This window comes from Patagioenas fasciata, chromosome 3 (assembly GCF_037038585.1).
Source record: "Patagioenas fasciata isolate bPatFas1 chromosome 3, bPatFas1.hap1, whole genome shotgun sequence".
Taxonomy (NCBI): domain Eukaryota; kingdom Metazoa; phylum Chordata; class Aves; order Columbiformes; family Columbidae; genus Patagioenas; species Patagioenas fasciata.
In genome coordinates this window covers 30,268,237-30,286,624 of record NC_092522.1, presented here as the reverse complement: position 1 = coordinate 30,286,624, position 18,388 = coordinate 30,268,237, and the positions used below count along the sequence as shown (strand labels likewise).

Here is an 18,388-nt window from a genome sequence, read left to right as displayed (position 1 = left end):
GCTTCCTGCTTCATCACAGGCTTACATGTGACCATGGGCAACTTTCTCTTGTGTTTCTGTGCTTCAGTTTGTCCATCCTAATGTGGGATTCCTTCACCTTTTCCCTGTTGTGCAAGATTGTTGTGAAACTGAGTACAGGGAGAATTAGGATGTGCATAGATACTGAAGCAACTGTGGGAGCTACAAAATACCTCTGCGGCAGAGTCAGAGTATGCCATTTTGATACTGTCAGGATGTATAAATCTGGTAGTCTGTCCCTGAAATTCTCACCATGGCATTGCAGACTTCACTGACTTCTATTTCAGGACAAGGAAGCAAATGTACTGATATGTTGTTGAGACTTTTTTGGCTCACTTCATCAAAAGCAATGCATTTTTATCTGATTTTTTTTTTTTCCGTTTAAAATTTAGGGTGTTTTTCAAAATCAAAAGCCGCAATGCTCATATGAAGACTCACAGACAACAAGAAGAACAGCAAAGGCAGAAGGCTCAAAAAGCTGCTGTGGCAGCAGAAATGGCAGCCACTATTGCGAGAACTACTGGGCCAGTTGGGCATAGTTTGATCCCTCTGGATCACATGAGTTTGGTTAAACATGTTGAAAATGTTGGTGACATTGACGACGATGTTGTTCAGGAGCTGGGTGATGTCATGGAGGAGAATGAAGTAATGGATGCTGACCTCTTATTGGATGATGAAGATGCAGATCTACTGCAGGATGATGCTGAATTGTAAATAAAGTTGTTTGATAAAGACAGCTACTGAGCACAGCCTGAATGGATCAATCAGGAAACTTTGGACTGCTCGTTTATTCCCCACTGATTGTAAACTACTTGTTGAAAATTATAATTCTTTTATCCAGGTCGAGAAAAAAAGAAATCTGCTTTTTTCCCTTTTTTTTAATTAATTTGTGTTCTAGGGGAAAAAATAAATAATTGGTACAAATATTCTTATAAGGTGTTTTTATCTGAGCTCATTTTGCTGATAACTTCTGAGGCCACTAATTACAGAAGTTCATGGTTCAGCTGGCACTTCCTACCAGATGCAGGTTCTTTAGTCCTTAACTCTTCCAAGTTTCATTTCAACCCAATTAGAGGAATGATTTTCACACACTTGTGATGGAACTTTTTTTTGCCTGTACTGGATCACTTCTAGCATCTTCTAGAGACACAATGTCATCTCTGTTAAGGAGATGATTACACTCTTTGTCTTCGTGCTGTCATTTTAAGGGAGGTGGAGGGGAAAAAAAAATCTGATTTAACTGTGAAATAATTACAGGAGTGACTGTATCCTCTGTATATCACAGTGCTTTTCAGTTCTCTCTTGCCTTAATGCATACATGTTAGGCAGTTTGTAAAAGCTGGTTACACTGTACGTTTTAGAGCTTCCATTTTAGCAAGGTTTTGATCTGCTGATTTTAAAATGACCTAATTCAAGGGTTGAAGAAAGAAGATGATTGTACTGTGGTTCACATCATCTGATAAGAATGCTGAACGAGGAATGCCACCTTGGTGATCAGTTTGCACTGGAAATTATTTTGCTATGACAATAAATCACACTGTTGAATAGCCATCTCAGTGGTTTTAGGAGGGCGTACGCTCAAGCAATGCAGGAGCTTGCTCTCTCACCAGGCAAATACAGGGAGACATTCTTCCGCTGGAACAGAGATTGTTAACATGTTAGCTATTCCTTACAGGCATGAAATGTTATTCTTGTGTCATTTTCAGTCCTCCTCATTACATCAAATTCAAATGTTTATTTAGTAGAACATGCTCCAAAGGTGAGCTGACATTGCTGTTTAATTACCGTTTGTCCTCCCTTAGGTTCAGATCTACATGCTGGATATCTAACACAATTTATATAAATTTAGATTTGGTTCTGTAAGTGAATAGGATCTCAAAAGATTTGTACCTTGCAGAATTGAATAATTAAGGAAGAACTGGATTTAGGTTGAGTGGACCTTTAACTACAGAACAAGAATACTGATTTTTTTTTTTTTAGAGCTTTCACAGGTAGCAGCATTGATTTTCTTGTGAGTTTCGCACAGTAGAAGAGTATTGCTAACTTTATAAAATATTTTATAAGACTGATTTCAGGTCTTCCAGATTTCAGGGTTGTTTGGGTTTTTTTCATGGGTTGCATGTTTCGTTTTTTTTTCTTTCCCCTCCACATTCCCTTAAACAGAATCTGAGAGATGGTTGTACGTATTTTCTGCTGTCTTTCTTCCCTGTATAACTATGCAAAATGAGGGTAAACCATGGCACTTCTGTATAGGAGTACCAGACCACACAAGTTCAAAACCAGTGGGACCCATTGGCAGAGAGGCGCCTTCTCTGTCAAAGCCAAATATGTGAAGCCAAATGACCTGAAGTTTATACTTAAGGTTGAATGTTCTCGTACTAAAGAGCAACCCTTCAGGAGACTGGAAATCACTTCTCAGTTTCAGGTTAGTGAAGTTCCTGTGTATGTGGTTTGTTTTAGTGTTTTTTAGGGGTTGTTCCAGAAGTGTATTTTGGTGGTTGTTGTTTGTGGGTTGGTTGGTTGGGTTGGTTTGTTTGATTTTGGTGTTGTTTGTTTGTTTGTTTTGGAGGGAGATGGTTTGGGGTTTTTAGTTGGTTTTGAGCAGCAGGTGGAACTTTGCTCCCTTTGCTACGTAAGGGATGATGTTCTCACTTACTGTACCTGTGAGTTTCAGGTGAGCTGCCTTTTCTCTCCCAAACTGCCAGTCAGCACTGTCCCCAGCAGCTCCTGTCCCTGCTGTGACACTTCTGCAGGGGCCATGCAACCTGGGTTCAACAGACCGGCCGCTCAGCTCCGTGCTGCCAACTACATCCACTGATAACAAATGTTGTAGATTGTGCAAGCCTTGGTGGTTTGCCAAGTGGAGGGTTTTGTGAGCGGCAACTTGCGCTGGCTTTCAGGACTCTGTGTTAGAAAAACCTGCTGGAGTCTACTCTCTTCCAAACCTCTATCATTTTGAACTTTTTAAGGACCTTTCTGAGAAAGGCTGCTACATTGGAACATGGAAACATGTTTTTGAATTCCCCTGATAATGGTGGGGGAAAAAAATTGAGTGTTAAGCAAAGTGATAATTTAAGTTAGGGAGAGTTTTCGTTGAAGAACAGGGTAAAATACAGTAGAAACTTGTGGGCTTGATTCTGAAGAGCAGCTCTATGTTAAAGAATCTATGGTGGAACTTTTCTAGAAACAACAGGACAGGTATCTGTGCTATACCTAGTACATATAAAACACATATATACACATATAAGCCTGGTTCTGTAACATTAATTGGGTGCTGCTTTATTGTACAGCCAAGAAGATAATAGAACAATGATAACCAAAGAAGCTGTTCATAAAAGAAAAAAAAAGGCATATTTCTTAAACAGTACATGACTTAGGCCTCAAACATTGACTTCATTAAGTGTTGCGTTGGCTGATGTTAAACAGATGTTCTGCCTATTTGTACATAAGTTGAACATAGTTTTATTTCAGAAAAGTTGTTGCATTGCTGATGGTTGATGGAAAACTGTTCACTATTGAACTTGGTCTTCTTTGATAAAACTTGTACATAGAGAAAACATATTTTATGAGAAAAATCTTATTTTCAATATTTAAGTGTTATTTTATTAGAAGATGGTTGTAAATATTTTAGGTGCCTCAGTGTAAAAAGCAGACTGTAATTTTAGGTGGCAGAGGGAGTAACAAAATAAAAAATATATATATACGTTTGTGATCTATGCTGGTTTCAGGTTCCTGCTGTTAGCATTTTACTTCCACACAGCTTAATTTCAGGTTAATGCCTACCTGGATTTATTAGGGTGGCTTAGTGGCATCCATTAGTACTTGTTTATTCCCCCACTCCCTTAAATATTTGGTATTGATCAGAAACTGTATTACAATATTACCTGCTATTTATATGTGTAAAAAGTAAGGGGGTTATATGACATCTCCAGTCGTTTTTATACTTGGGTGAAATATAATTGGCTGAGTTTTGCTAATAGGGTGTACACCTTTATTTTCAAGAGGGGGAAGAGGTGGAAAAGTTCGTGTGTAATTGTTTTTGACAAAGGATTCCTGAATCGTTCTGCTGGAAAAAAAATGGGCTCACCTTTGTACCGTCAGGTGGACGTGGGTATTAAGAACGAGTTGTGGTTAAAAAAAGAGAACAGAAAGGGGAAAGCGTGTGTGAGGGGAAGGGGCTGAGGGGCCGTTGGCGGGAAACGGTGTGGGCACCTTTGGAGGCTGAGGAGCTGTTACATGGCGGGTCCTTCGCTGAGGTAACGCTCGGGGAAGGCGGAGCCAGGGGTGGGGAGGCGGGTCGGGAGCTCGTATGGCGCCGGACGGCGCCATACGAGCTCCCGACCCGCCTCCCCACCCATGAGCGTCGTCCTGCCCGCCTCAGCCGGGGGTGGTCACTCCGCCATAGCGGCGAGGGCGCTCTTGGGTCGGATGAAGCCGCTCTTCTCCTTCCGGGCCGCGGAGACAACATGGCGGCGGGGTGGCTGTGCCGGCGTCTCTGTCAGGTGGGCTGTATGGCGGGAAGAGGAGTGGGGGACGGGCGGCTCCCGCGGGGCTGGGAAGATCCCAAACCGCATCCTCGGGGTTGTGGGAAGGTTTGGGGTGTTTGGGGATCTGCCCGGCCTTATCGGTGCAGCGGGTCCCCATGGGCGGGGAAAATTTTAATGAAATATAACAAAGGTAAGTGTAGAGTCTTGCATCAGGGCAGGAACAGCCCCAGGTTCCAGTATAAGTTGGGGAACGACCTGTTGGAGAGCAGTGTAGGGGAAAGGGACCTGGGGGTCCTGGTGGACAGCAGGATGACCATGAGCCAGCACTGTGCCCTTGTGGCCAGGAAGGCCAATGGCATCCTGGGGTCTATTAGAAGGGAGGTGGTTAGTAGGTCGAGAGAGGTTCTCCTTCCCCTCTCCTCTGCCCTGGTGAGACCACACCTGGAATATTGTGTCCAGTTCTGGGCCCCTCAGTTCCAGAAGGACAGGGAACTGCTGGAGAGAGTCCAGTGCAGAGCAACAAAGATATGGAGTAGAGCATCTCCCTTATGAGGAAAGGCTGAGGGAGCTGGGGCTCTTGAATTTGGAGAAGAGGAAACTGAGGGGTGACCTCATTAATGTTTACAAATATATAAAGGGTGGGTGTCACAAGGATGGAGCTGGGCTCTTCTCGGTGACAACCAATGATAAGACAAGGGGTAATGGGTACAAACTGGAACACAGGAAGTTTCACTTAAATATGAGAAGAAACTTTTTCACAGTGAGGGTGACAGACACTGGAACAGGCTGCCCATGGAGGTTGTGGAGTCTCTTACTCTGGAGACATTCAAGACATGCCCAGACGCCTTCCTCTGTAACCTCATCTGGGTGTTCCTCTTCTGGCAGGGGGATTGGACTGGATGATCTTTTGAGGTCACTTCCAATCCCTGATATGCTGTGATTCTGTGAGTCACTGTTTTCTTCTGCTAAGCAGAAGTCAACAGAAAGGAAAGGATACCTATTGTATCTGACTGAGAAAAAAAAGAAGTATTTCATGGCCTTGATCATGTGAAAGTTACTTTATACTATTGATCACTTTGCCTCTTGCAAAGCTTGGGCAAAAAAAACCAAACCTGGATCTAAGTTCAATTCTACTGTCTATTCTCTACTTCTTTCAAGGTTCCTTCAAATCCCTAACATTCTGTGATTCCCTGAAGCCCTGTGTTTGTGGCAGTTGCTCTGAGGGTGAGGAAGCACATGACTTGGATTTGGAGGTCTTGTGCCAAGCCCATTTGTAGTCTTAAAGTTCAGAATAATTTTGGTTGGAAAAGACCCTCAAGATCATCGAGTTCAACTGTTAACCGAACCCTGGCACTAACCCATGTCCCTAAGAACCTCATCTCCATGTATGTTCAACCTCTCCAGGGATGGTGACTCAACCACTTCCCTGGGCAGCCTGTTCCAATGCCTGACAACCCTTCCTGGGAAGAAATTGTTCCCAGGATTCAACCTCAGCCTCCTCTGGCATAACTCAAGGCCATTTTCTGTGTCCTGTTGTTTGTTCCTTGGGAGCAGACCCTGACACTGCCTGGCTCCAGCCTCCTTTCAGGTAGTTGTAGACAGCAATAAGGTCTCCCCTCAGCCTCCTTTTCTCCAAGCTGAACCCCCCAGTTCCGTCAGCTGCTCCCATCACACTTGTGGTTCAGCCCCTTCCCCAGCTCTGTTCCATTCTCTGAACTTGCTCCAGCACCTCAAGGTCTTTCTTGGTGTGAGGGGTCCAAAACTCACCCCAGGATTCAAGGTTTGGCCTCACCAGAGCCCAGGACAGGGGACGGTCACTGCCCTGGTCCTGTTGACCACAAGAGTGATTGCTTTCTCTCAGGTTAAGAAAATTTGATGTTGAGGGTTTCCTATTAGTTTTCTGAAGCCCTAAGCTTCTCTTCTTTTTACCTGCTATGTTCTGGACCTGCTCACCTTCCAGGCATCAGTCTTCTGAGTACTTCAGGATATCTCAGCCAAACAAAATGAAGGCTGTTTTTCATTAAGAGGGGAGGTGATTTCGTTTCATGCATTGCCTTGGTTCACACAGGAAACCAGTTTCTGTTGTGTTGTAGAGTGATGTTCCACCTTCTGTAATGGCCATTAGCAAGAGCACATCAAGTATACTTAAATCAGAGAATGAAGGAGGCTGTTGGAATGTACTTTACCACCTTCTGAATGCCATTTTAGTTATCTAGGGTACTGAGTGTATTATTTTGTCCGTACTTGCACAGAGCACCTTTAATTGTATTTTACAAAATCTTGACTTGATGCACACCTGCATAATTAATAACAAAAGGAGAAGGCATGTTGTGTGAATAATATGCACAGTCATAGAATATTGTAAAGGCTGTGGAGCTTAGTGCGTGGGATACAACTGTACTGTTTTGTCGTGTTTTGCTGTGCTCATCTTTATAACACAAACTTTTATACCCCAAAACACATAACAATATATGCTGTGAGTGTATGTATCTTTGTATGCAAATAATAAGTCCACATTACAAGCTCAAGCAGTTAGAAGTAAAAGAATACATAGCAGAGACTGCATGCACACAAAAAAACCCCAAGCCAGGTACAACAAAATTTTCTGCTTTCTTGTCACAGCAGCATTTTACTTGCCTGCTGACTGCCCAGTTGGTATTCTTACATTTGTGTAATATTCTGTGCCATATACTTGCACACACAGTTTAAGCCCTGCACTGAATTGAATCTTTTATGCTCATGGGCCTGTCTGCTCCCTGAAGTGATGTGATGTGATGATGTTAGCGTACTTCATATTGGCATTGAATGACAGATGCAGTATTCTGACTTCAGAGACAGAGAATTGAGCTGCTGGATAAGTAGCTGATTTTGGTTCAGCATTCTGCTGCAGCCCTCAGTTTCTCTTGAGCAAGTGAGAGTTCTGGTTCCTTTTTCCCTCCCTCAAGCAGTCTATAACTTTGCCAAATTGAGAATTGGTGGAAGGAAGTTAGAAGCCACATAATGTTCAGAAGGGAGTGATTATTATAGTGTGAAAGACAGTAATGTTGCTTCTTGTATAACAGCTTAATTCGCTTTTTAACACAGAAAACTCATGCTATCTTTTAAATATGATTCATTTAGTTGTTAGAAGTATTTGTATTTATTTTTTTTTTCCAAAAGAACAAGTGCGCAAAATCACAAGAAACTTTTTGCTGAAAAAATGAGACGTTTCTGGTTAAATTCAGAAATTGAATTTTTGCATTTATAGGATACTGGTTTTGATTGCTTTTACAACCGTAGTCCTACTTAGGCTTGTCACTTGACAAAACTAAAAGATGTACTATGAGAGTGAAACTAAAGAGAAAATATTATCCTATACAGAAATGGTATCTGATGCCACACAAAACACATTTTTCTGCTAAAAATACTTTGTGATTACTTGAATAGTAGTTTTTAATAAGTGCATACTGTTGTTTTCTTAATGTGTTCTTTTTTTTAGGTGCTATTGTATGTTAAAATACTCTTCCATGCTTCTGTTTTCCTGCGTTTTCCGATCGAGCAAACTTTCTAATTAGGCAGGTCCATGCCTAGAAATGTGTTATGCTCTGGTGCACAAAAAATTAACCTTTAATAAACGTGTATTACCTGGTTACTTTGGTCTGGAGAAGAAAACCCTGTAACTTGTTTGTTTTATACAGGGATCAGCTTTTCCTGTCAATTATGTGAGCAGAATTATGCAAAAGCAGTGTTTCCTTCTGTAAGTATAAAAGGCCCTCCTTCTTTCCACTTCTTCTCCACATTCCCTAAAAATTAAAAAAAAAAAAAAAAAAAAAAAAAAATCAAATTTTAGAAACTTATTTTATGCTCTCCCCACTACCACGTTTCTAGAAGCTCCAACTTGATAGGAGTACGGCTGGCTGGATCCCATGTTGATACACAGGAGCCTAAGACTAATCCTTTGGTAAGTGTTTCATAGAAGGGTATTATGTATATTGTCTTAGTAACAAAGAGAATGTACAGAAAAACTTGAATTCATCTATTGCAGGTTTTTTAAGTTCTGTCTTAATGATCTCAAAATTGCCATAGAGAAAGAAACTATTTAGATTTTTGGTCTTTGAGATTTTTTTTTTCTCTTTTTTCATAGGATTTCTGTAGCTCATAGTTGTCTCTTAGTCACTTCCTCCTCCCTGTGCAGCTGTAACTCTAAGAAGCATCAACTCTTTGGCCATGTTCAGTCCAGAGCCTGCAACAGCTTAGCCAGGCTAAGGCCTTGATCCCTGGCTTGGAAGTTGGGAGTCCAGGGCTGTTGAGGTGGGAGGTTCATGAAGGCATAGGATGGAGTCACCATCCCTGGAGGTGTTTAAAAGGCGTTTAGGAGGTTCTTAGGGACATGATTTAGTGCTAGAGTTAGGTTATGGTTGGACTCGGTGATCGTGAGGGTCTCTTCCAGCTGAAATGATTCTATGATTCTATGATACCTTGCCTTTAGAATCTGAATGCCTCTTGCCTTTGATTTTGACTAGGGCTTCAGAAATGCATATTCAATCTGTATAATACATGCAAGCAAGCCAAAGTCTTACAGGCAGTGTTAGATCTACCCTGCATATCCAGCCATCCTGCTATATCTGGCACCTACTGGATTTACTGTGTTTAACTGCCTGGGAGTAAACCTGTGGGAAAATAGGTTCTTCCTGGACACATAGGGGTTTTTCAGATGAGCAGTCAACCCAGGAAATCAGGAGTCGAAGCTCTAATTGGAAGTCATAACTTTGTAACTGAAAGCTATAAACTTGTACCTGGGCAAACAGAAAGTATAATATGCCTGGGGAAGCCTACTCTGTATAAAGTAGCCTTATAACTGACTTAGTAAAGTGAGAGTTCTGGTTACTGTCCACAATGTTCTAGTTACTGTCTATACCCTAGCAAAGTCTGAGAATTTCAGGGATTCTGACACCGCTGTTTAAAATACAAGTATTGCTGCTCCAGACTTTAACAATGAGTTTCATTCTTGCTAGTGTTGTCCTTTTTAGATTTATCTGGCATTCCCTTTCCTTTTATGATGAAGAAATTCTACCTAAATGTTCAGAAGTTAGGTATCTCTTCACATTTTTGCCTTCCCTGATAAGTGTAAGAACTGTCAATCCAGGCAATATTGTCAGCCTTTTGCAGATAAACTGAAATGTACAGCTAACAGTGTGTGTTTTTTTCCCCTCTTTACAAATGGGGCACACAGGCTAAGAAAATATGCAGTGCATGTATTAATTAAGGAGAACATGGAGTGGTAACTCTTGTCCTTTCTTTAAAAATGCAGGTGTCTATTTCAGATGAGCCAGAAACACTGTACAAGAGATTGTCCCTTTTAGTTAAGTCTCACGATAAAGCTGTGTTGGAGAGCTATGAATATTTTGCAGTGCTTGCAGCTAAAGAACTTGGCATCTCTGTTGAGAAAGTGTAAGTAACTGATCTCTAGAGTAATGTGGTGTCAGATGCTTCTTATGTTGCCTACTATAACTCAGGTTCTATGCTTAGAAGTATTTTCTCTTTTTTGGAAGAAATCTATGTAATCTGATGTTTTTTCTCAGATTATTAATCTAACACTTCTTACATGGCAGCACAGTGATGAGAAAGCAGCAGCAGTTCTACACTCAGCACTGCCACAGAAAAAGTGCATTTTAACTGCATGAAGGATATTGACAGCATAGTTGTCAGTGCTCTAGCTTCCCTGAACTAATGCTGGTTAATACCCAAGTATTAGCCACGCCTTATGTGGGTTAATACTAAACTGTACAAGTGTTTAATACTTCTTTGTAGATGTTCTAATGTCAAATAAGAACAGGGATTTCTGTATAATTTTTCAGATAATTTATATTAGTGTCCTTTTAGGTAAAATTGAATTTTCTTCTTGTGCTTTGTTCAGATATAACCCTCCAAAGACGATAGAACGATTGACACTTTTAAAGTCTGTACACATTTACAAGAAACACAGAGTTCAGTATGAAATGAGAACACATTACTTGTGTTTGGAGGTAAGAAAGATGTAAAAAAGAAACGTACGTTCTAGGCGCACAATTTGAAGGTGTTAATAGATGTTAGTTTAGGAGTGAACATGAACTTCATATTTACTTGGTTTGGGGAGAAAACCAGTCGCTATAGCAGAAACCAGCTGACCAAGGTACATCAAATGCAGCACAAGTTATTCTGAATGCACAGTCTTTTTTCATTAAAAGACTGATTTTTACCATCATCCTGCCAGCTGAAAGAATTATTTAAAATACAGTAGAAGTGAGAGTCATCTGTATATGTTTTATACTCTTGATTTCCAAGAATCAGCACGATAGGAGTTTTCTCACAAAGGGAAGAAGATGCAGTTAAATTGTTGTCATTACCAGTCACTAACGGTTCTGTTCTTTGTGACTTTGTCTGATGTTTTTAAACATGCATACTTTTGCCCTGTGCAACATCGTGGCAAACTAGAACTGCATGGGGGAATACAAGAAAGGAAGCATATACAAACCACTAGCTATGTGGCTGATGACACAGACTACTGTATGGTTTAGAATGCAGCTGTGGTTGACTTTCTTAGAAAAAAGGTTTACTGCCAGCATTTTGTGGCTTCTGGGTGTCTTACTGTATGTTTGCACAGTGCTCAGCAAAATGGGATTTTGCTTTAAGTCCCCAGACATCAGTGCAGTACAAATGCTGCCCAGGATTTATAACAAGCGTGAACTTTGAGAGTATGCAAAAGTTAGTAATTCTTTCGTAACCTGCAACTAATTTCATCTGATACCTGCAGTGTTAAGATCCACCAGTTCATCATAATCAAGGCGTGTGATCACAGAGAGTATGCACAGTTCTGTGGAGTGAAATAACTACTTCATACTTCCGTGAGGGTTGTGTAGAGCTCAGCTGCCTCTGTTCAATATAGAAAGGCTGCCTTCCAGTAAAACGTTTGGTCCTATAGCAAGAACTAGAGAAGCGAAGGCAAACTGTTTTTTTTTCTTGTATTTTGTTTGAAGTATTAATAATAGTAATTCATTAAAAAACAAACAAACAACAACAAACCAACACATTACTCCTGTTTCAGTTAAAACACCTAACAAGCAGTACTGCTGCAGTTTACTTGGAGTATGTTCAACGAAATTTACCTGAAGGTGTCGCCATGGAAGTAAAAAAGGTAAGTTTCCATCTCACGTTATTAACTGTTATGAGATTAAGTCCTGATGCAACTACCAGTAATTAATGAAGTCTTTAGAAAGTCTGCAGGGGAAATGAGTGCAGTTTGGAAGCAATATTTTCTGAAGTATTAGAACGGTAAAGAGGCTGTATTACTTGAAAACGCCACTAGGTGGCATTTTTAATCTGATAAATATCTCAAACCAGACTAAATAAAGAAAAGTAGTTAGATGTTAACTAGTTGGTATAATAAATGGTTACTTTGCTTTCTTTTTAGACTAAGATAGAGAAAATACCTGAACACATTCGGGAACCAGTCTGGGATACGTTACCTCAAATAGAAGAAACTGAAGTCAAGTCATGAACTCACCAGGTACTTCGCTGCATTAGTGCTGAAATTAGTTTCTCCTATCAACCTAATTTACAGAGACAGTCTACTGGTAAATAAAAGTTCTCTTATACAGTAATTGTATAAACTCTTGTTTCATTGAGTTATTCTTGATCATAACTCCGGTACGTATCGATTGAACAGGTGTAAAATGAAGAAGCTTGACTGTAGTCTGTGATCAAGAACTGTAGTCATCTACAGTAGTTTGTAGAAAGGTATAATTTGTTTATATAAAAATATATGTAAAAATTTTCAATGTCCTTTTGATACTAAATGACTTCTGAATTCTGAAATACTTGCAAAATCAATTTCACGTTTGTGTGATTTTTAATGTCCTTTGAGGGTTAGTTCACTGTGAATCAAAGGAGACAATACTAGGTGCAAAGCCATTATCGACTTCACCTTCAGATTGCATTAAGCACTTCTACTTTTTCTGGGTTAACAGGGAGGACAGAGTTGCAGGAATCTGCTTCATTATTAAGGGAGTGGCTTTGATTTGACTGCTATTAAAAGAATTTACAGAAGGAATAGCCAGCTGGGACAAGACAACCAGAGAGGCTGGATCATACTTATCAATGCCAACAGCAACATTCCAATCATTGCTTTAGGTGTTGCCTCAAGTCATCTTTCTACCTACTAACCATCTCATCTGATTTTCAATTGGAAAAGTTTTAGTTGAATTTTAGAGGAAGTTAATAGGAATGCCATGTTTGATGCTATTTATAAACCTCAGTATTTCAGCATGCTGTGTTGTGTTCTTATGCGTAAGGCTTCCAAAGCATAAATGACACCTAGACAGACTTGTAATCTGTCTGAAGTGCCCACTTTGTCCTTCATACAGCAAAATTGCCGGTTTCATGTCCTGAAATAAAGGCATCATATGCCACATGGGATCTTCTGTGTGTCACAGTGAAGCATTCCTAGCTTCCTAGAACTCCCGTTTGAATCTGAAAGAGTCAAACTACGGTCAGTAACACTATATGTGCAAACTAGAGAGAGGGAGAGGTTTTCAGACATAGGACTGAACTAAATCCTTAGGATCAGTTCAATATCACTCCCTTTTTTTATAAAGGAAAGATGAGATGAGAAGACTTGACAACATTTGGTTGCTAAGCCTGACTTTCAATATCCAGTAGCCTGCAGTTGTACCCTGTAATCCAGACATGCATTCTTAATCCTGCTGCTCTCCTGTGCCTGTCCGATAATTCATTAGTGCCAACTAGCAAACAAGTTTAACCCAAGTCAGTCATTCAGAGGAGATTTTAAATGTTTGATTAAGCTAATGCTCTGTCTTTCTAGATGGAATTTTGCTATTTATGAACTTAGGCAAGAATAACCGTTCAATCTAAGTACCTTTGCTTTCCCTCCCCCGAGTTCAGGTTTCCTTGTAAACTGTGTGTGGCATTCAAGGATAGACACCTCTAGTCTGAAATCCAATCAAGTTTCCTTCTACCCGTGTTGTACATGGGTGTATTCTAGCCTGCTGGAGCTGAGAACTTGAGAACACCTTTAACAGAAAGGACTGAAAATACTCAAGAACACAGACTGACTATTGAGCAAATGTTTCATAAAGTTTTCTCTTACTTAAAGGCTAAGGCAGACAGCCCAAACTATTTGCCTTACCACGAACAAAATTCTGCTTTTCTGAATACAGTTCGTCCCTATTAGAAGACTGCTTTATGACCATCCTCAGGCTTGTATGGGTAGATGTCGATGTCCAGCATTATCTGCCACTATGAGAAAATACTTTCCCAAGGGTCATAGAAAATACATGGTATGTATAGCTGTTACAGAAATGCATGGAGTGGTGGCAAATAATAAGAAAAGTATCGTGAAAGCAGTTGCCAGATATGACAGTGAACTTCTTCATTCCATCAGTGGTTTGATTGTCTCAATCTAAATAGGAACTGTGCTAAATATTGGCACTGAAGACAGACAAGTTTTCAAGTCCATTCAATCTTTAAAATCCTTGGTGACTGCCAGTAAGCTGGAGGTGGATTTCCTTTGACAAATATTTGGTGACTAGCAGCTGCCAGCCTATTTTAAATGTAAAAAAATGTACAGGCCTGTACATAATATATAAAAGCTGTTTATAAAATTTTCAGGCTTGTAGAATAATCTAAAACTAAATCCAGAACATTCACTTACATTACTTTTCTTTGAGCCATTTAACCATTTAAAAATTGTCAGGAAGGCTTTGCTCAAAGGCAGTTGTGGCAGAATCCCTATCACTTACGGATAAAAGATCTTTTAAACAGTCTAAATTATCATTTCCAAGATACCCAGGGTTCATTTGCCATATGAACACATCTTTCAGTACAAAAAAAAAAAAAAAAAGCTGGAAACAGTTTTCTGTCTTGTTTAGTAAAGTATTTAAAGATGTGCTCTGACTTTATTGTCAGTATTTCATCAAAGTGCCCTAAATCATGTATTTCCCTTTCTGATAAATGCATGGGGTTACTAGAATGTTACTTCAGTTTTGGTTTCTACAGTTAATCATACCACCACCACAACTTAATTGTCTTGTTAGCTTTAATATGACTATACAGCAACCTTCCTACTTTAGAAGTCTTTCCTGCCAGTCTCTGCATTTCATGTGCCAGGAAATCAATTACTATCTATCTGTTATTTCAGGGAGCACTGGGAATAAAGCCAGTCCAAGGGAAAGTCATTTACCCAGGCAGCTGTGACGTGAGAAAGTTTTGCTCTTTGTGTAATAGAAAGCTGCAGGTAAAACTGCTTCAAGTCTGCTATTGTTGTAGATCAAACTGCATTAACCAGGCAGAGTCTAGTATTTGTCCTTTCGAGATAGAAATTTGGGAAGGCAGCCTCACATGCTGATGTCTTTTCTTAGCAAGCACCATTAGGAAATACCACCCTTCCCTTAGTTTCCATGCTTTTTCAGCCACAAAAATATCACATCTGGCTTTTAAAAATATCTTTCCTATCATAAAAATTGGGGAGGTTTCTTGCTCCTACTTAAACAGTTCGTCCTCGGGTTTCGCTCTTACTAGTTTGCCGTGGTCTTTTCAAGTTCAGGGCTTTTTTTTCCACAAAAAGCAGCATTCACCCTTGCCTGTTGGCATGGTGAAAGGTGGAAGTTACGTTTCTGACAGTCGTGCATAAACCAACCATGATAAATCACTAAGGCACTCAGAGGATCTGAGCATATGATAGCATATCAGTGCACCAGGGAATGCATGTACCACTGTATGCCCACATGTACTCAGTACACCAACTGACCTGGTTTCTTCAAGATACAGGAATCAGAAGTGTGTCATTTACAGTAAGAATGTTTTAAAAACCCTTTTAATACAAGCAATTTATTTGTTCAGGTAGGTGCATACCGCACTTGTAGTGTTTTTGTTCTATAACATTTTTCTACGTCTGTATGGTAACAGGACAGCCTTATGACATGTGAGGTTTTGCTTCCCTCTGAAAAAGAAGTCACCATCCCACCATTCATCAAAAATTCCTAGTTCTCTTAACAAAAGTACCTTTCTTTCAAGATGCTCTTTATTGAATTACAAAAAATATGATTGATAAACAGTACCTGTTTTCTTCTTTCTACTTAAATGCCACTTGATAGTATGAAAAAGCACACAGTGTACCACATCTGCTGATGCAAGGTGTTTTGTACATCAGCTCATTATTATCACTCATCTTTCATTCCATCCTGCAATGTAAATATTAATTGTGTTTTGCTTCAGTATTAGAATATGTTTCCAGTTCAAAATAATAGGATTTTTTAATGTTACGTATGGAAAATATTCATAGGGTTTTTTCTTGAAGCCATTATTAGAGTACAAAAGTTTCACTTTTTGCTCAGAGAAAGTTAAAATATCTATATTATGGAGACTCAGTGACATCGTAACTGAGTAACACCAACAAGACTCCAAACATCTGCAGAAACTTCTGATACCCAGAACTGATTAAGGCTGCTTTAGCCTGTGGTGGTCCTGCTGCTGGGAAATTAAAGAGCAGAAGGTTTAGTTTGCCATCAATAATCAAATGCAGTGATGAAACTTGCAGACCAAAACACTCATTTGGTATTATCTAAGAGGGAATGTAAAAAATAAAACCAATGTCCTATACATAGATTTGTTCAGTAACTACTTGGCAGAAAAATTAATTCCAGTCTTTTAAACAGGATCAATTTTCAGCTGTCCAATTCTTCCCTAACATTGACACCCAGTCAAATGCAGAGAACGTCGTAATGCAGGTTTTCCCTTCTCTTCCCCTTCTCTTCCCCTTCTCTTCCCCTTCTCTTCCCCTTCTCTTCCCCTTCTCTTCCCCTTCTCTTCCCCTTCTCTTCCCCTTCTCTTCCCCTTCTCTTCCCCTTCTCTTCCCCTTCTCTTCCCCTTCTCTTCCCCTTCTCTTCCCCTTCTCTTCCCCTTCTCTTCCCCTTCTCTTCCCCTTCTCTTCCCCTTCTCTTCCCCTTCTCTTCCCCTTCTCTTCCCCTTCTCTTCCCCTTCTCTTCCCCTTCTCTTCCCCTTCTCTTCCCCTTCTCTTCCCCTTCTCTTCCCCTTCTCTTCCCCTTCTCTTCCCCTTCTCTTCCCCTTCTCTTCCCCTTCTCTTCCCCTTCTCTTCCCCTTCTCTTCCCCTTCTCTTCCCCTTCTCTTCCCCTTCTCTTCCCCTTCTCTTCCCCTTCTCTTCCCCTTCTCTTCCCCTTCTCTTCCCCTTCTCTTCCCCTTCTCTTCCCCTTCTCTTCCCCTTCTCTTCCCCTTCTCTTCCCCTTCTCTTCCCCTTCTCTTCCCCTTCTCTTCCCCTTCTCTTCCCCTTCTCTTCCCCTTCTCTTCCCCTTCTCTTCCCCTTCTCTTCCCCTTCTCTTCCCCTTCTCTTCCCCTTCTCTTCCCCTTCTCTTCCCCTTCTCTTCCCCTTCTCTTCCCCTTCTCTTCCCCTTCTCTTCCCCTTCTCTTCCCCTTCTCTTCCCCTTCTCTTCCCCTTCTCTTCCCCTTCTCTTCCCCTTCTCTTCCCCTTCTCTTCCCCTTCTCTTCCCCTTCTCTTCCCCTTCTCTTCCCCTTCTCTTCCCCTTCTCTTCCCCTTCTCTTCCCCTTCTCTTCCCCTTCTCTTCCCCTAGCATCTCATTCAATCTGTACCTCAAACATTTAATAACCTGTCCCCAGTGCAGGGTACCTAGGGTTGCAAAACCTGGCCTTACATACTCTCTCCCAATCCTTTTCAACAAACTGGGCATGAATGTACTGCAGAACTAGTTTGAAGCACTGAAAAGAACGTATCCATTTTTCTTGGTGTTCACAGAAGGTTTAGGGCTGTATCTTCATCCCCTTCTTTCACATTCAGTTTTCCGTTTCTGGCATACAAGCTGGAATGCACTTATCTACCAAACTGTCATTTGAGCTATCTACTGCATTAACATGCTTCTATGTAAATGTTTGTGGGTTTGGGGTTTTTTTAAGTTAATGTTGCTATAGACAGCACATGGATTCAGACAACTTCTGTGGTTATTGTACCTTGGATCTTTCTAAATTATTCCCCCTGCCTCCCAAGCCATACTAAAATTTTGAGACTTTACATTAAAGATGACGTCTTATTCTCTATATTCCATATTTTTTCAGTGTGTAAGCTTAGAAGTTCTTTAAAGAATACTAAGTTAATTGTAGTGGGTTTTACATTAACAATATAGTAACTATAGTGTAAGGAATTACTGCATCACTAAACACTCCAGCCATTTTCTTGTCAAAAGAATTGCAGCTTGATTTTCAATACCGTCATTCGAAAGACAGCTCATGCTGGCAAACAACAAAAAACCACACACCGTGGCAAAGCAGCTTCTAAACTTAGTTTCCATCTGCACAATAAGAATATTAGAAGAAATATGGCTACTTGAGAACACGTTTCATACAAAAGTACCCATCAGTGCTGTTTTTCACTTAATTAGTTTTGCTTAAGAATAAACAAACAACTTGCATAGGTAAGTAAAAAATATTTGGCTTAATAACTTTTTGTTGATCATTAATGTTAGAAAAAGAGGGATAAAGAAGTTTTAAAAGTCTGTCGCCTTAAATATGGCTGTGCTCCGCTCTTTCAGTAGGTCAGCGCACCACCTTCAGTTAGCTTTGAAGGGTGATTATCACTTTAGAAGAGACCAGCGTAATTCTGTCACCAAAAAAGTCATGCCACATCCTGAAAGTCCAGCAGCTGAACTGGCCTGCTGAAATGGCCAGCTCCAAAGGTACTCATGTTCTTGTGCAGGGAACTTTCAGTTTTGTTAAGTTGCCTGCGAGTAGAAAGTTTGGTTTTTCTGGTGTTAAAAATTTCATTTTGCATTTCAAGTCAGCAGCTGCCAAACACTGTATTTGGTCATGCCTCTGCTTTTTTA

General features: G+C 40.4%; 2 protein-coding genes across 13 annotated transcripts in view; both read left to right on the top strand.

Annotated features, from left to right (window-relative positions):
- TRERF1 (transcriptional regulating factor 1) overlaps positions 1 to 3,760 on the top strand; it is a 104,092-nt gene extending 100,332 nt beyond the window's left edge. For 8 of the 11 annotated variants that reach the window (XM_065835137.2, XM_071806035.1, XM_071806029.1 and 5 more), the window contains one exon: positions 411 to 3,753. In XM_065835137.2, coding sequence (XP_065691209.1) covers positions 411 to 732 — 322 coding nt within the window. In that variant the 3' untranslated portion in view covers positions 733 to 3,753. Of the gene's footprint in view, positions 1 to 410 lie in introns of all 11 variants that reach the window. The other 3 variants (XM_071806038.1, XM_071806037.1, XM_071806036.1) reach the window with 3 other exon arrangements.
- A 615-nt stretch (positions 3,761 to 4,375) lies between these two features.
- On the top strand, positions 4,376 to 12,938 carry MRPS10 (mitochondrial ribosomal protein S10). Of its 2 annotated transcripts, XM_065834188.2 has the most exons (8): positions 4,376 to 4,520; positions 8,183 to 8,241; positions 8,373 to 8,445; positions 9,796 to 9,935; positions 10,402 to 10,510; positions 11,569 to 11,658; positions 11,935 to 12,030; positions 12,491 to 12,938. In XM_065834188.2, the coding sequence occupies exons 1-7, from the start codon at positions 4,485 to 4,487 to the stop codon at positions 12,019 to 12,021; spliced, it is 594 nt and encodes a 197-aa protein (XP_065690260.1). In that variant the 5' UTR covers positions 4,376 to 4,484; the 3' UTR covers positions 12,022 to 12,030; positions 12,491 to 12,938. The 2 variants fall into 2 exon arrangements, with proteins under 2 accessions (XP_065690260.1, XP_065690259.1); XM_065834187.2 differs by lacking the exon at positions 12,491 to 12,938 and having other exon boundaries at positions 11,935 to 12,124.
- The last annotated feature ends 5,450 nt before the right edge of the window (positions 12,939 to 18,388 follow it).

Bases quoted from the DNA above. Each gene is read 5' to 3' on its own strand.
- MRPS10 (XM_065834188.2), top strand. From the start codon at position 4,485: ATGGCGGCGGGGTGGCTGTGCCGGCGTCTCTGTCAG. The intron at 10,511-11,568 runs GTAAGAAAGATG...CTCCTGTTTCAG, and splicing joins CACATTACTTGTGTTTGGAG to TTAAAACACCTAACAAGCAG. The intron at 11,659-11,934 runs GTAAGTTTCCAT...CTTTCTTTTTAG, and splicing joins TCGCCATGGAAGTAAAAAAG to ACTAAGATAGAGAAAATACC.